Consider the following 18372-nt stretch of genomic DNA (forward strand, 5'->3'; position numbering starts at 1 on the left):
CCTGGCATGTTGTAATATTGCTTCTTATAAAAATGTATTTGCAATGTGTAGAGAACCTTGAACTCCTTATCAGAAGAACACATATATTTAAAACATTCAGGAATGTATGTTTGCTTTTTAAAATTCCCAGGTTGATGTTGTCGACTCCCTTATTTACCTGAGTGAGCAATTACTGAAAAGCCCTTTTGAGAATAACAGTACTCTGGGCTTCAAAATTCCCGTGACTGTCTGCCTCTTTCAATCCCTCAGCAATGTAGAGAAAGCTGGTAAAGCAAGCGGGCCAAGCTCCAAGCATGACATTGAGCAGGTAGGTGCACTATATGCCGGTGGCCAGCTCTCCTTGGAAACTTTTTAATCTTGATGGGTCCAGGTATCACACAGAGATACTGCTCTGTTGAGCCTGCTCTGGGTCCTCCTCTTACCCAACCAGTGAGCCAAGACCACCTCATGCTGTAAATCCAGTGAAAAGAACTTAGTAAATGCTTGGCACGCAGTGAACGCTCAGTAAATCACATTCGTTATGCATATGAGGTGTCCCGCATTATTAATCTTTAGGAAAATGCAGATCAAACCACAATGAGATTCCACTTCACATCTAATAACAAGTGTTGGCAAAGAGGCAGGCAAATTGGAACTCTCACACATTGTTAGATTATAAGATGAGATAGCTACTTTGCAAAGCATTGTGACAATTCCTCAAAATGTTAAAAAAATAGAATTACCATGTGACCTAGCAATTCCACTCCTTGGAATATACCCACATGTGTCCACACTGAAATTTGTACAATCATGTCATTAGCAGTGTTACTCAAATAGCCAAAAAGTGGAAACAAGCTAGATGTCTGTGATCTGATGAATGGATGAATAAAAGGTGGTATGTCCTAAGATGGAATATTGTTTAGCTACAAAAAAAAAAGTACTGATTCATGCTGCAACACGATGAACCTTCAAAATATTATGCTAAGTGAAAGAAACCAATCACAAAAGATCAAATATTCTGATTCCCTTTCTATGAAATGCCCCAGAGAGACAAATCTGTGGACGCAGAATACAGAAGAGTGGCCGCTTCAGGTCAGAGGTGGTGAGGGCAGGAGCATGGGCAGCGGCTGCTACTGAGTCCTGGGTTTATTTTAGGAGAGAGAAAAATACAGTAAAATTAGATCATGGTGCTAGTCGTGCAACCCCAGGAATATACCAAAAAACATTGAATTGTACACTCTACATGGGTGAATTGTATGTGTGAATTTCATTGCAATAAAGCTTTTATAAGATAAAATATGAAAACCCATCAAAAGTAGATCTAGGGCAGCTTATATTATGGGTCAAAGAAATACATATTTCCTTGGGTGGCCCTCATAGTGATATAAAGGATGATGAGTCGTGAGCCAAACTACTAGTATTTTCTATGGATTCTCTTCAATAATGTCACCTTTTATGTCATTGTCAAGATCCCTTTTCACCTGCCCACCCCCTCAAAATCATTACTTCACTAACACAGTACACTGAGATCACACAAGTCACGTGATATTTCCCTCTAAATGCAGGTAGAAAATATTCTGAAAATGCCCTTGCTGACCCTTGGAGAGACCCAGGAAACATTTCTACAGCAGAATCAGCATTCTGAGTCCTCAGTGACTTTGACCTCTTCCGTTGCTTCCCTGATTTTGAGCAGGTAACATAGGAAGAAGGAAGGGGGAAGAGTTTCAGTTTAGTTTTTGACCTCTAGGAAACATACATAAATTGATTTCCATTTAACTTCTTTTTCATTAGGCAAAACGTATCAACTTTGCCTCTGAGCTCTTATACTCTCGGATACCCATCACCTGTGAGGTTAGGCTTCCCATCGGCTTTGGCTTTGAAGGAACTCCTGAGTAAACACCCAGGAGTTAACGTTCAAGTGAGTGTGAAATTGATTCTGATCGGAATGAAAATGGGATTTGATGGCTGTAGGCATTTGGGTGACAAGGATGCACCATGAAATGTAAGCTAATCAGACCAAACGAGAGAAGGTTGTGTGCCATAATTTCTATGTCACACTGGCAGTATTGAAGGGCTCTTAAACATGATCCAGTATAAAGGTTGGGAGTATTAAACAGACTTCTGGATTTAACTAAGTTTCTGTGTTATGACGTGAACTGATCTCTACAAAGCTGGGACTATTTGAATAATTATTGATTCAATATACCAACCTGGTCATATCAATATATTGTATTTTTTTCAACAATTACCTAACAGAAGTAGGATAGTTGCCTTATCCTGGAGGACAGAATACTTACTTCCTAGTAAAATGAATTCTCTAGGTATAAAGATATTAAAAAAATAATAATTCTGAGGGTCACATGTAAATGACTCATCTTTAATTAATTAATTTTCTCATATGCTCTTATTGTGAGAAATATTTCATTTGAGATACTAGCAAGGGGAAAATCCCAACATTTACTTTAGTTTATGGTATCAGATTACCTTATTACTTATTGGGGCATTATTTATAAATATTTCAGTAATTGATGAAACTGGAGTTTTCTTGTTTCTAGTTAACAGGACTGGCTTTCAATCCCTGCAAGGATTTTGATGACAAGAACATTGTCGGAAGCATCGGAAGTGTGTTACTAAGCTCTAATCGTAACTTGCTCAAAGTCCGTGATTTAATGGAAGACAATGAGGTATGACTTAATTATTAGGGAATAAAATATTATAGAAGGGAATAGGAATTCCTGGAGAATAGCATAGAAGGATACAGCACCTTGAAGGAAATCATTTGAGATTTACGGCAGTGTCATTGTATTGTTATTAACATCTTTCTTAGGAACGTTTACAGACTTCTCTTGAGAGAAGAACAATAACATCACGTCATTTGGGGCTGAAAGAAATTTTTGAGATCCTTACAAACTCCTTGTTTGAAAGATAAGAAAACTAGAGAGACTGGGTGACCTGCTCTTAACGGCCACCTAGTGACAGAGCTGGGCCTGAAATCAGGCCTCTGGGGTGCAGTCCAGGGCTTCTTCCTGGAACCTCTGTTCCTATCCTTGCTTTGTCCTTGGGTTTCTTTCATCACCTAGGTCTTCTATCTACCAATTTTGGTGTGTGATGATTTCATTTTTCTAAAACTCACAATACATTCTAATTCATTAGACCTAAATTTTCATTTATCAGAAGAATGTGATTTTTTTACTGCAACAGGAATAATCCAGAGCCCTGAATTGTATCACTGGTCATTTTTTTAAAAAAACCATTTGTGACTCTAGGGTTATTACTTTGTAAAATAAAATAATAATAGGCCCTTCAGAAGAAAGAGCCTAATTCTTTTTTTCTCCTGTGTGCAATGCAAATAAGCACTCTGCTTTGTTCTCAGATGAGGAATATACATGGGTGCTGACTCCAGAGAGGTTGCAGTATGGGGTCGGCATCTATCACATAACATCTGCATTGAACAAAAGCAAGGAGGGTGGTCAGCAGGCACCCACCCTGTTCTCCATCATAACTGCTGTCACTCAGTGCTATTTTTGGGACAGCTACAACAGCACGTGGAAGAGCAGTGGATGTCAGGTAAGAAGCTGTGCCACCCCTCTGCCTCTCTTCTGCCTTAGCTGGCACTAAACTCGGTGCATCTGTGATCCTGGGTCCCTTCAAATCATAGAAGGGAAGTAAATTAGCCTAGGGGAAAGGAGGGCTTTGTATAGTGGGTTGGGCAAGAATGAATCTTTGGAGCAGGCTTATGCTTTATATATATCTTTATGCTTTAATTTCTTTCTCAAATGTTAGTTCAGGGTGAATGTGACAAAATAAGATAAAATAAAAGCAACAAACATATAGAAGCTGTTAATTTCTTCAAGCATTAAATATGTTGTGGATAAAATGAGATGAATGTCCTGCTAAATAAAAGAGAACTTTTGTACTTAAAAATAAGCTGGCAGTCATGGCTGGGGTAGCTCAGTAGGTTGAACACTGACCTGCAAATCAAAAGGTCAATGGTTCAATTCCCAGTGAGGGCAGGAGCCTGGGTTGCAGGTCAGGTCCCCAGTTGGGGGACTGTGAGAGGCAACCAATTGATGTTTCTCTCAAATGTTGATGTTTTTCTCCCTTCCTTCTCTCCCTAAAAATAAATAAATAAAATATTAAAAAAAAAAAAACACCACCTAGCAGATGCTCGTACATTCCAGGCCAGGACAGATTGTCACTTTCGTAATTATTGCCTACTTCCAGGTATCTGCCCACTTTAAAACAGCGCTGTACATTTTCCCACTAGTGATTTATGAGATTCTGTCTGATTTAAATCCTGGTTCAGTTACACAAAGAATGTAGTGAAAGGCTCTGGAAATCACGAGGCTGTTCTTAAACCACCTGAGAAAGTGTCATCCAGATTAGAATAGAAGGAAAGAGAATTCTCTGTAAGGCTCCTGCACCACTCAAGGCCTCAAGCAGTGATTTCTGGATGATCTGGAGCCACATTTCTCAAGCACATCCTCAAACAGGAAGCTTGTTAAAATGCAGATTCTGTAGCAGTAAATCTGTATGGGCCTGCGATTCTGCCTTTCTAACTCACTGCAGGTGACAGCAGTGCCTCTGGTCAGGGAAATGACACTTTGAGTACAAGACTTGAGAGCTTTTCTCCTGGCACAACAGTGACCCACTAATTGCGAAAGGCCTCAGGATATTTCCTGCCTCCTCGAAGCCCTTGGCTCTGTGAAAGGAGCAGGGCTGCAGAGGGCTGGATGAGAGCTCCTCCAAGGGTGGAGGAGAATATGGATTGGCCAGCCGGGACTTAACCTTGTGCCATGGGAAGAAGTCAGTCATAATGACACTATTTTAGACTGTTCACTGCAAAATCAAGCATGGAATTGGTACCTTCCATTTATTCACCTAGTGACATTTAAAAAAATGTTTAATGAAGAAATGTTACAAGATATGGAAAGTTATAGGGAATAATATAATAAAACCATTAAACACACCACAGCTTTATCACAAATTGGTATTTTTCTCTGTTTAAGTTAAGATTTTTTAAAATAACAAAACACTAAGGACTAGCCTAAGTTCTCTGTGTATCCTTCACCAGTTTCATTTCCTTCCTCCCACAAAGGGTAACCACTGTCCCGAATTTGAAATTTTTACATGTATTCATTCTTCCAGCAAATGTTTATTGAGCATCTTCTGCACGCTGGGCCCAGGACTAGGAACTAGACATACAGTGATGGACAAGACAGTGTTCTCGTGAGCTAACATCCCAGTGAGGAGACCAACAAAAGCAGGTAAATAAGTGTGGTTTTGGTCTTTGTGTAAATGGCATCAAACTCTACATATCCTTCTTTAACTTGGTTCTTTTTCATTCAACATTTATCCATGTTTATGTTCATTTTAACAGCTGTACAGTATTCCACCAGTTTGCCCCTACTTACATATTTATTTGTTTGTACATTCTGCTGTTACTAGACATATAGGTCGTTTCCAATTTTTCGTTCTTACAAGCAGTGCTGACAGACACATCCATTTTCAGGTCCCCTGGTGCATATGTGTGAAGTTATCTCCTAGGGCACACGTTCAGAGCTGGACTTCCAGGATTCAAAGGGTTTGTGCTTCTTCACCTTTACTAGATGTTGCCAAACTGCTCTGCACACTGGTTACACCAGTTCACACGACTGCCAGCAGTGAACAGGTGACCGAGGCATTCTTTGCCCTCCCTAAATTGCCTGTGTTTGTGTTTTATGTCTGTCCCTTCCTTAATGGACTCTGTTCCATTAGTGTCATTGTCTTGATTCTAATTCCAGGTTGGGCCACGGAGCACAGTTTTGAGGACACAGTGTCTCTGTAACCACCTGACCTACTTTGGCAGCGACTTCTTCATTGTGCCCCGGACAGTGAATGTTGAGGACACGATCAAGCTACTCCTGCGTGTGACCAACAGCCCTGTTGGGGTGTCACTGCTGGCCAGCCTTTTGGGATTCTATATGCTCCTATTTGTGTGGACTTGGAGACAGGATGAAGCAGATGTGCAGAAGGTGATGAGTCTGATTCCAAAAGTTTTGCCAGTGTCTTGAGTATGTGGAATAAGATGGGAAAAAAGTACGTTGTTCAAAAGAAGCAGGTTGCATCGTTCTAGGTAGTGTAGAAATTCAGGTCTTTTCTTAAATTTCTCTTTGTATCTACTCGCAAGGCCTAGGAACTAAACTCTCTATCTCCTTTTTCTTTTTTCTCCTGTCTAGGAACAGGCCAAAAGAAAACACCTAGAGAATTTAACTATAATCAAATGCAAGTTTATTTCACTGTATACAGTGGACATAAAAGTTATGTGTAAGTTAAATATTAATTTAATGTAACTGCAATATATTAAAAGCCTGTAAGAAATCTTTTTTTAAAACAAGAAAATATTCTGATGACTGCCTGTTCTTAATTTCTGTTCTATTTCTTTCCAGTTCTTGTGTTTTCTTACACTTGGAAATTGTAGAATACACAACATGTTCAATTTCTTTGTTCCTGTGGGTGTAGGATTTCCAGTTTTAGTAAATAAAAAACAGGACACTTGGGGGGTAGGTGAAGGTGGAAGAGAGTATAGGGGGGTAAATAGTCATGGAAAAAAATGAATAAATAAATAAGTCAGGACATACAATTAAATTTTAATTTCAAATAAATAATGAATGCATTTTAGGGATAACTATACTCCCAAATTATTCAATGTTTGTCTGAAATTCAAGTTTAACTGGATGTTTTGTGTGTTATCTACCTGGGTGAGAGGGAGGTGGGAAGAGTTAGAGGCCCAAGACCTGACTGATCCTATGACTGTTTAGTTTTAGAGGCATGAACCCTGGGCTGCCAGCCCTCATCCCCCCTTTTGTCACTTAACCAAGGTCTGCCACTCCGTTTGCTGTCTCCCCACACCTCACCTCTGCTTTCTGAACAGCAGCCAAGTCTGCAGCAGTGCACCCTCCTGTTTCTTAGCTGGAGGAAGCAGCTCCACTAAATAAGGAAAGGCCGGCCAATGTTCTTGGTTCTGTTCTTCCTGCAGGTGAAGGTCACTGTCCTGGCTGATAATGACCCCAGCTCTCAGTTTCAGTATCTTGTCCAGATCTCCACTGGATATCGAAGAAGGGCCTCTACAACAGCTAAGGTAAAGGAATAAAAGTCCTTCATTCATTGTTCTGTGTCTTCTGCCACGTGAGCTGCACTCTGATGTGGTGCTACCCAGTGTCCTATAGCACTTACAGGGCATCTCAGAGGGATGTTGCCTTGTTCTACACTCTAAATCTGAAGACCCCTCTGTACTCGTCCAAGATCCCAAAGACTCCATCTCAGTAGAGTTTCTCTGTCTTCCTCTTTCTCCTTCTGGGTACGCCCACAGAACCGCATAATCATGGTAGAACTTCCCGTGTTCTAGCTTTCCATGTTGTGTTCTAGGTGGTTATCACCCCGTATGGATCGGAGGGGCGGAGTGAGCCCCATCACCTCTGTGACCCACAGAAGGCAGTCTTTGAACGAGGGGCACTGGATGTCTTCCTCCTGAGCACTCCGTCCCGTCTTGGGGACCTGCACAGCCTTCGGCTCTGGCACGACAATTCGGGCACTAGCCCTTCTTGGTAAGTACCTGAATCATGCTGGCTTGTTTTTCTCTGTGGATTTAGCATTCTGAGCCAAATAGTAACAAATTAGATTTAAATTTCAAAGCTGTCTGTGAAGAAGAAACCCTGGAAATCAATATGGAAAGTTAACAATATGATTTTTTTTGTGGGTGGTAGAATGGTAGATGTTTTATTTTTCTTTTATTTTCATTAAATGTTGTCATGTTGTAAATAACAAATAATAATACAGAAATATTTCCCCAAAGTACCACAAATTAAAAGCATCTCTAAATATGAATAAATATAATTAAAGGGTAAATTTAATAAACAACTATGTCCTAACTACTGTACCTGGGGTCAATATTAAGAGCTTAAGGAGAGAGGAGGTGGAATGTGCCTGAGGAGTCGGAGAGAGAAATGTTCAGTGTTGAGGGTGTGATTCTGACTTGTGCTGGGTCCAGATGATTCTGCATCTTCCTTCAGCAGCACTCCGGGAATTAGGAGAGGTGGGTGGAGAAAATAGATGACAAAATGAGTTAAGGATGAAGATTATTGGCTTGTTGGAGTTAGGAAAAAAGAAGAGACTGAAGTCAAAGATCCAAGGCTGAGGTACTCAAAGGAGTCAGATGCTGAATATGGCCCACTCTGAAAAGAGTACACAGCCTGCCTAAAATGAGGCTTCCCTGCTGGGCCACATACACCAACCCCTAGGCCAGGAGAGCCTAACAATTTGCTTGCTGCCTCCATTCTGATCAGGTGTCTACAAAACAGTTTGTACAGTATCATTCCAGTTTCATTTATAAAGGTGAATAATATGTAATAAACACTTGAAAAGATGTTCACCTTCATTAGCCATCATGAAATGCAAATTAAAGCCACAGTGAGATAGCACTCAGCAGCTACCAGCATGTCTAAGGAGTCTGGCAAAACCGAGTTTGGGTGCGGATGGGGAGCAGTGGGAGTGCTCACACAACGCTGGTGGGGGGTAAGATGGTGCGGCCACGGTGGAGGACAGTTTGTAAAGTTAAACATACTTTTACCATGTGGCTCAGACATTTCGCTCCTAGGAATTCACCCAGATAAACGAAAACCTGTGTCCAGTCAAGCCTTACACGTATATGTTCATAGCAGTTTTATTGTTGGTAGCCAAAAACTGGAAACAACACACATGTCCCTCAGGTGAATAAATAAACAAATGTTGGCGTATTCATCCAGTGGAACACTACTCACTGACAAAAGGAACAGTCTGCCGACACACACCACAGGGGTGAATTCCCAAAGATGTGCTGAGCGAAAGAAGCCAGCCGCAGAAGGATACATAGTGTGATCCACATCCAGGAAAGCCTCTAAAAAGGCAAACTCCTCTACGGAGACCAGCGCATGTCAGCCGTCACCTGGGGCCAGGGCGGGCTTCTCATTTTCTCAGATAGAGGCAGACGGGATGCGTTTAGAGGCGGCAGAGCACTGTCACACGTGGCGCCAGGAGACTTGAAGAGTGTGTGCACACGCTGGGCTATTCAGAGGTCATCGCAGTCTGTGTTCTGGTGTTTGGTACATGAACCCCCTTAGAGGTGGGGAAGGGAAGAGTGGGACCAGCTCTCATTGCTTTCTTTACTTCGTGCCTTAAAATGAAACAGAATCCATTTATTTGGATATTTACTGACAGTACAAATTTATGTTTTCTTAAATTATTTAATCCATTTTTTATTTAGGTATAATTGACATACAGCATATTAGTTTCAGGTGTACAACATAATGATTCAAAATTTGTGTATATTTTGCAAAATGATCACCACAATCAGTCTAGTTAACATCTGATACCATACATACAGAATTTTTTTCTTATGCTGAGAAATTTTAAGATCTGTTCTCTTAACAACTTTCAAATACACAGTACAGTATTATTAATCATAGTTGCCATGCTATACTCTATATCCGCATAAGTTATTTGTTTTATAACTAGAAGTTTCTACCTGTGGGCTCTCTTCACCCATTTCCCCAACCCACCCTTGCTCCCAGCCACCCCTGCCTCGGGCAATCGCCAGTCTGCTCTCTGTATCTATGAGCTTGGTTTGTGTGTGTTTTTTTAAGATTCCACATATATGTGAAATCATACAGTATTTGTCTTTCTCTTTCTGACTCATTAAACTTATCATAATGCCCTCAAGGTCCATCCATGTTGTCACAAAGGGAAAGTTTCATTCTTTTTTATGACCGAGTAATTACTCTGTGTGTGTATACACACCATATTTCTTAACCCGTTATCCATCGGTGGACATTTAGGTTGTTTCCGTAAGATTACCTCTTATTGCAACATGATTATGTTCATTTCACTAGAGGTATGTAAACCAGGTGATTGTCAGTGACGTGGCAAGTAACAGGAAATGGCATTTCCTGTGCAACTGCTGGCTGGCCGTGGACCTTGGAGACTGTGAGCGTGACCGGGTCTTCATACCAGTCTCAAAGAAAGAGCTCTTTGCCTTTGGTATTGTTGGGAAGTGGTGGTGTTTTACAGGTCTCCGAGGCTCAGTCTTTATTCTTTCCTTCAGACTGTATAATTTATTTTTATTTTTTAATAAGATATTATTTAAAGATTTTATTTATTTATTTTTAGAGAGGGGGGAAGGGAGGGGGAAAGAGAGGGAGAAAAACATCAATGTGAGAGAGAAACATCGATCGGTTGTCTCCCACACATGCCCTGACCGGGAATCGAACTGGAGACCTTTTGCTTTGCCAGACAAATGCCCAACCAACTGAGCCACACCGGTCAGGGCCAGACTGTATAATTTAAATTGGCCTGTCTAAAGTCAGCTGAATCTTTCTTCTGTTTATGTCGTTGAACCTTTCTAGTGAATTTTTCATTTCACCTACTGTATTTTTCAACTGCAGACTTGCTACTTGGATCTTTTTAAAAATAACTTATGTAGCTTTTATTGATATTTCTACTTGACAAGATTATCATTCTCATTTACTTTTTCTTAGTTCTTTAGAGATGGTTTTCTTCAGTTCTTTGAACACATTTAAAATAGCCAATTTGAAGTCTTTGTCTAGTAAACCCAGCATCTTGGCTTCCATAGGGACAGTCTGGGGTAGGGGTTGTCTCTGGCTTTACAATCTGGAAATGTAGGTGAATCTGCTCCAAAGAGAGTCACTGTCTCTATCTTTCCAGCGCTGTCAGCTTGTACCAAGCTTCCCTAAAAGACAGCCCAGGAGCAAACGTTTTAGGGGAGCCGTGGTGTGAAGTGTTCATGGGGGCTGCCTTCCAACATGGCCTAAGTGTGCTGCCTTTCTCTTTTTAGTGTTTTACCTTCGCCCTTGGTGGTCCAGATTTTACCATAATTCTTTTTATTGTAGATTGATTGTGTACCTTGTTTTGTATTCAGAAGGTACTTTTTTAAAAAATATTTTTATTGTGGTAAAGCACACAGAACATACAGTGTACTTATACAAAACAGTGTCTTCAATTCTGAAAAATTCTCAGATGTCACTTCTGAAAATATTGCCCAATGACATTCCTTACTGTACCTAGAGCCTCAGCCTGTCCTTTGTGTCTTTAAATTACTCCTGAGCACTTACTTTTTCTTATCTCTCTGGTGTCTTCTGGCTCAATTCTTTATGACTACATTTCAGTTCACCAATTTTCCCTTCAACAATAGTAACATATCCTAAATTCTTTGTTTTGATGACCACATTTACAGTTTCAAGATTTCTAATTGTTTTTAGTTCTGTTTTTTCATAATTTTGTATTCTCCTTAAGTGAATATTATTTTTTTACTTGTATCTTTGGGCAACCTGAAAAGAAATACTTCTTTTAAAGTCTGTCAGACTATCCCATAAAATTAATTTCTCCTGGGCTGAATTATTGATTGTATTGGATGCCTTTTTCTGCATTAGATTTGTTTATGTGATGAGGAATTTTGAGTTATATATTCAGTTTCAGCGGTGTTGTTGTTAAATCTTAATCTCTATCTCCATACTCATCTCCAACTAGCAGTTTTTTTTAAAAAAAAGATTCTATTTATTTATCATGTAATAGGAAAGCATCTTCACAAAGATTCTGGGTAGGGGCAGAGTTGTTGCTATGGCGCTTGTTGCCAGGCAAACCACATCCTAGTCCCGGACACTTTCAGAATGAAATCTCATGTCTTTCTTCTTCTAATTTATCTGTTTAGACACCTGTTTTCCTCCATGATTGTGGAAAAGTTCACCCAGGATTATCTTGGCTCTTGATTGCAACTCGACATCCCTGGAACCAGTTTACAAGAGTCCAGCGGCTCACTTGCTGCGTGACACTCCTGCTCTGCAACATGGTCATCAATGTGATGTTCTGGAACATGAGCGGCCCCGCTGCCCCGAGAGATGAGCCCCACTGTGTTGCTTGTGGCATGTAATCCTTTCATTATGTCCCACTCACCTTACTTTCAGGTTAGAAACAGCATCATGGTGTGCCTTCATTTTTTTCCTTTGCTGCCCTAACGTTAGAATACTCTAGAAAACTTGCTCATTGTCCTCATTCATTAATAAATGAAGCAGCCTTAGGGACACATCAGGACCTTTCTGTCCTTAGATAATCCTAGTGAAATTGCTAAATAAATACTTGAACCTGGAGGAAGAGTGCCTTACAGATGAGTTCAGTTGTTGAGAAGGGTGATGTAATGCTTTTCTTGCAGTGGGTCCATTTGCTGTGACCTGGTCCGAACTGCTTATCAGCATCCAAACTGCTGTCATCCTTTTCCCAGTCAACCTTGTAGTTGGGCGGCTCTTCCCACTGATTCAACCACAGGAACCTCTGCCTCTTTTTCCGCCCATCCAGGCCTCCTGCCTCTCAGATGCTTCTTTTGAGCCCCTCTCTGTCTCAGAAGTAGTTGAGGTAAGCTTGGCGTGGAATTTCACAGGTAAACTCCCTGCCTCCTTGCCATGTGTCTTAGAAAAGACCAGTGAAGCGGATCTGCTGGAGGGCTGCCAGGTCTTACTAACCTTGCTAGCTGTTCCCTGCTTCCTGTCCCCTGATCTGAGTTTTCTCCTGACTGTGATGTGTTCTGAGGATTAATGGGAGTGCAGACTGCACTTCTCTGGAGTTGTTTTAGCTTTTGATGTTTGACCAAACCATCCCTTCTTTCATTCTGTATTCTCTCATAACACTAGCTTTGAAACTACTAGGAGGTGACTTCTTTTTTAAAAGTAGAGACAAAATGAAACATTGAGGTTCTTCACAATAAGAATATGCTCCCCTGAGTAAAGATATAGCCTATTGCCATCTATCATTGCTACCATTCCTGGGTTAATTTTAAACAGACTGACTTCTCATCTTGGCTTTACATGCAGGAATTAAAGGAAACTGTGGGATTTTTGCTCAGGACTGTGGGATTTTTGCTCAGGAGAAATACACAGCTACTCTTAGAGTGTGAACAATCTTCATGGAGTTCTTACAATGTGAACCAGCTGGTCGCACTTTTATCCAATCTCATTTATTCTCACTTAGAGGGTCAGGGCTGTCACCAGCAGGCAGGACCCTACTGGGCAAACGATAAGTTCAGTAGGTTTTAGTAACTGATCTTTCCTCTGCCTCCCACTCTCTTGCATGTCTCTTTCTTACTCATTGTTTTTTGGAATAACCAACAGGCAGGATACAATCTTCTGCTAATTTTAATTTCCTTGAGCTTTTAATAGAGAGCTGATACTTTGATACATTTGATGGCTTTTGAGACAATATATCTGGTGAAACAAGCACCTTTGCTTAATGCATAACCCAGAACCCTGGCTGGAATAGCTCAGTGGTTTGAGCGCCAGCCTGCAAACTCAATGGTCGCAGGTTTGATTCCCAGTCAGGGCACATGCCTGGGTTGCAGGCCAGGTCCTTAGATGGGGTTGTGTGAGAGGCAACTGATCAATGTTTCTCACATCAGTATTTCTCTCCCTCTCTTTCTGTCTCCCTTCCCCTCTGTCTAAAAAATAAATTTAAAAAATCTTTTTTAAAAGAAAAGAAAAAGAAAAACCCACAAAAATGTTTTCTGCGTGAGACCCCCATATGTCATCTGCTTTGTTGGAGAATGTTGAAATTTGTCATTCTTTTTCTTCTATGAAATGGTGAGATTATGCAATTTGTGGATTCTCAGATATAGTTTGGGCTTCTTAGTACAGGCCACATGTAACTGCAGTTCTGGTGAAAATGCTCAATCAGATTTCAAAAATCTCTAGATCAAAGCATGGAATTATACAAGTTGTTAGAAATTGATCAGGGTGCTCAGAGAAGACAAGAATATTGTGTGTGTTTGTTCCAATCTCCACTGACTGAGAAATTTAAACTCATTACCAGTTAATGAATTGCTTATCTCTACCAGTTACCACTAGTTATAGAAATCTCCCACTTATTAATAAATGTCAACCTGGAATACATTTGCAGAGGTTCCTGAGAACCATCATCATTTCTGCTGCTACTGCAGAGGCTGCAATCTCACTTCAGCGCCTTGGGTCCCACCCAGGCTGACCAGCCTTGTGACTTCCCAGATGCAGCCAGCACCTGAAAACACTCCAGGAACTCTTAGAAACACATGCTCTTCCCACAGAGCAAGGGCCGTCCAGGTAATGCACCCCACCTGGCCTCCTTCATCCCCTGTCTGCCACATCTCTCTCTCAGCTGTTGGTTATGATATTATTCAACTTGTGTTCTTTAGGGAGGCAACCAGTTTCCCCATCCTGAGCCCAGAAGAAGGGAGGAAGTCCACCTCTAATAGCCTCTCTAGATGGTTGACTTATGTCTGCTGGCTCCTTCTGGGGGTCACTAGCTTGGCCGCAGCCTTTTTTACAGCACTTCATAGCCTGGAACTGAATAAAGAGCAAGACACCAGCTGGGTTATTTCGATGATTTTATCGGTGCTTCAGAATGTCTTCATCATCCAGCCAGCCAAGGTACACGAGCAGTGGGTCCCACCAGTGTTCAAGGAATGTGTAAAATTGCAGGGAGCTTGGGGAACTGAGGCCCATGGGTATTGATGCAAGGTGCCTAATGGTTCTGACAATTTGACCAAAAAAGAAAGCTCCCCTCAAAAGAAATAATAGGAAGGGTAAATTTGTACAGAATATATGTGAAGTAGTCCCAGAAAAACTAACAGAGCTGATAGACTAGTGGAAGCACAGCAGAAAAAGATTGGTTAAGGGGGACAAGTGAAAAACAACTGAGAACAAACTACTTTGGAAGAAAAGCAACATACAACTTACTTTTTAAAAACTTTTAATTAAAGAAAATGTCAAACCCTCACAAGTGTGTAGAGAATAGTAGACTAAATCCTAAAGTTGTATTACCTAGTTTCAACAATTACCAATTTATGGCCAATCTTGTTTTATCTATTTTGAGAAAAAACACCAGACTTCACATTTTATTCATAAATATTTGTATATTTCTAAAAGATAATGACACTTTGTTGAAAACATAAATATAAAACCATTATCACATCTAAATAAATTAGCAACAATTAATACCCACACAACAATATGAATGTACTTAACACTACTAAACTATACATTTTTTAAAAGTTTAGATGGCAAGTTATTTGTTATATGTATTTTACCAAGATTTTTAAAAATCCAATGTTCATATTTTTTTAGTTGTCTCATAAATGTTTATTTTACAGTTGTTTTGTTCAAATCAAGATCCAGATCAGGTCCGTGTGTTACAATTGGTTGCTGTCTCTTAAGGGTTGTTAATACTTAGTCTACAAGCCCCCATCCCTTTCTGTCTTTCTCTCACTCTATTCTTGCTATTTTTCTCACATTGTATTTGTTGAAGAAACCTAGTTGTCTGTCCTGTAGAGTTTCCAATATTTTGGATTTGGGGGGCAGGACTGCCTCTGCTTTAAGAACTCTAAAAGATGGGCCTGAGCTCCCCCCAGCAAACCTGGGGAGCTTTAAAAACCCTTGATGCCCAGGCCTCACTCCAGACCAAGTAAATTGTAATTTCTAGAGCTGGGCTTCAGGGCCCAACCTGGTACAGCTTCCCAGGTGACTCTTATGTACAGCCGCATGTGAGACCCGCTAATCAGGGAAGAGGGGCCAAGACAAGGAGTAGGTGGATCTTAATTTTTAAAAAACCGCTGGGGGAGACAGACCAAAAACTAACAGGAACTCTTAGAGAGATTCAATTACGGCAGATTATCGAATGTTGTTGTTTTGTTCAAAGCCATTTTGTCATAACGTGGATGAGGAGGGAAACTGCTTCATGTCTGGGGCTGTTGTCTGTGGGAGTTTGCCCGCTGTCCCCACGTCTGTGTGGGGATTTCCCGGGGACTCCGGTTTCCCTCACGTTCAAAGATGTGCGTGTTGCCCCAGTCTGAGTGTGGTGTGGGAGCGAGAGCGCCCTGCGATGGGAGGGCGTCCTGTCCAGGCTGGGGTCCCACCTTGCACCCAGAGCTGCCGGGAGACGCTTCAGCACCCAATCCTGAACTGGAATAAATGGGTTGGAAAATAATTATCTTACTTGTTTTTATTAATCATTCTTGAATGTATGTAGAGCTCACATTTATTTCAGTGTTTAATTTTAGAAGTATTTGGGGGGTCTTTACTTAGAATACGTCTAATGTTTCCATGGTATGGAAAACATCCATAACATCATAGCCATATGATGGGATATTATAGCCCATGATAGGGATGTTAAAACATCATCCTAACGTATAGCTAAAAACATCCATGGTATGTTAACTGTGAGTGAGTGCATGATGTATAAACTGCTGCTAGCTCTTCAGTGGAGAGTTGGGTTGGACCCACGGCTCCGTGTACTTTCTACTACTTCCCACCCTAGTCTAGCCCACCGGAGGGTGACTTTAAGGGCAGGGCAGACACACCCAGAATTGCTGCCTCAAATCCATGAGACTCCAAAAGTAGAAGCAGAAGAGATCTCACACCCTCCTCTAGACCTCAGGTCTGGCCCACTTTGCCCAGCCCTAGGAAGCCCAGGCAGAGCGGAATGGACTCACCTGCAGGCAGGCCAGCCCGGGGAGGTTGGGAGGGGATCACCTGCACAGATCCTTCCCAGTGGGGAAAGGGGTGCAGTATTATGGCCCTTGTCCTTTACTCTCCTGAGGACTGGAGCACTTTCCTCCCTGGAAATTTAAGGCATGGGGAATACTTAAGTTCGTACTCAATTCTAAGATTCCAGACTTCTTTAGCAAACCTGAGATTTCATCCTTGGGACTTTTAAAAGTGTGGCTTCTCCAGTTGAGTTCACCACTGGTTGTCCAAAGACAGGTGTTTCTGAACAACTTACGCAAACCATCACAAAGCATTGAATAGTTGAAGCTTTCCTAGACAAGCAGATTAAGGACTATAGGCAAAAATACAAATACTAGCTTCATTCAGACACTTCCAGGTCCCCATGATTATGCAAAAATAATTATGAAATTATTTAATTCTCAGTTTTCAAAAGATATGGCCAATAATTGACATTTATTAATACGTTCACCTTTACACAATGATGTCAACTTTCTTGGATCCTGTGATACATGCTCATTAGTTTCTCCTGTGATTTTCCTGTCCAGGTGGTTTTCCTCTCAATGTTTTCATCGCTGATTCTGAACAGGATGCCCTGCCTTAACCAGGAGAAGGAACAGCAAACGAAGAGGATCTTGGCACTCTCAGGTAGCTCTAACTTCTAATATCTAATTTGGCGAAGAGCAGACTATATCTGAACAGTAGAATTCTAGCTACCTGACTCAGACAAATTTATCCTTTGGAGGATCTTGTCTAATCAGCTAGTTGCTCCTCCAGCTCTGCCCCAGGCCACCCACTCCTTATCAGGAATTCCTCCCTAGAGGAGGTCACCTTCTCACCAAATTCCAGACCTCCACCTCTTCCTCACACCTGAGCCCCAAGTGCCATTTCCCACTGCTCACCGCCTGCCTCTGAACACGTTTCAAGTGAAAGATGCCTCAAATGTTTGCCTGCCCCCCAAACCCACTTCTTGTACTATATTTTCTCATCTCAGTTAAGAGCATCACCGTTCTCTAAAATGTCAGAGTGATCCTGAATTCCTCTCTGATGCCTCAGTCAGTCACTGAGCCAAAGGGAGTCTACCCTGTAGCCAACTGGAGCTGCTCACGCCACGTGGGGAGCCTCAGCAGCACAGCGGTGGGCAGGAAAGCAACACGCAGGAGAACTAACATGGCACTGTAATCCTGCAAAACAGTGCATGCCTCCTTTAGAGGAGTTTACATAGTGAAGAAATGTGTGGAAATGACAAACTCCAGAACCCAGGAGAGGACTTACCTCTGAAGGAAGAAACAGTGCTGTCACAGAGGTGCACAAAGACTTTATGTTGACAGTCACTGATTTCTTACGGTGGAGGATACCCCATTCCTTCAGAAATTAAATGAATTAATAAGCTAACTACAAACTGCATTTATAGTCCTCATTTCATTTCTCCATGCTCTTGAATTGCTGTTCCCTCTGCCTAAAATGACTTTTTTTTTTCTTGTCCTCATCCCTGTCCATCTGAAGAGTTCTAGCTAATACTTCAAAACACATATCAAAGGTTGCTTCCTCTGTGACTCCTTCTCAGACTCCCTCAGGGAGATCTGTTCTCTCATTTTTCAGTGATTCCCTTAGCACTTGGCATATGCATGCTGCCAAGTATGTCATATTCTAATTCATTCCTCCTTTTCCCCCGTCCCCCCTCCCCCCTCCCCCCTCCTCCCCCGCCTTCTCCTCCCTTCTCTACCCCCATTACCCTCCCCACTTCCCCCTCTTTCTCTCCCTCCTCTCCCTGGATCCAAACATACCCAAAATTTTGAAAACCACCAAAGGCAAGGCACCACAGTTAGGTGTCAGCATGGGC

The 18372-nt window shown here is 41.5% G+C and overlaps 1 protein-coding gene across 1 annotated transcript in view; it reads left to right on the top strand.

Moving 5' to 3' along the window:
• PKD1L3 (polycystin 1 like 3, transient receptor potential channel interacting) overlaps positions 1-18372 on the top strand; it is a 60251-nt gene that overhangs the window by 16169 nt on the left and 25710 nt on the right. The window contains 17 exon segments of the mRNA XM_071219943.1: positions 131-307; positions 1545-1672; positions 1771-1897; positions 2535-2663; positions 3334-3546; positions 5763-5993; positions 6998-7099; positions 7387-7565; positions 9887-10045; positions 11720-11760; positions 11763-11918; positions 12218-12417; positions 12873-13067; positions 13991-14060; positions 14063-14129; positions 14222-14456; positions 17078-17177. Coding sequence (XP_071076044.1) covers positions 131-307; positions 1545-1672; positions 1771-1897; positions 2535-2663; positions 3334-3546; positions 5763-5993; positions 6998-7099; positions 7387-7565; positions 9887-10045; positions 11720-11760; positions 11763-11918; positions 12218-12417; positions 12873-13067; positions 13991-14060; positions 14063-14129; positions 14222-14456; positions 17078-17177 — 2509 coding nt within the window.

The sequence above is a fragment of the Desmodus rotundus genome, chromosome 12 (assembly GCF_022682495.2).
Source record: "Desmodus rotundus isolate HL8 chromosome 12, HLdesRot8A.1, whole genome shotgun sequence".
Lineage (NCBI taxonomy): Eukaryota > Metazoa > Chordata > Mammalia > Chiroptera > Phyllostomidae > Desmodus > Desmodus rotundus.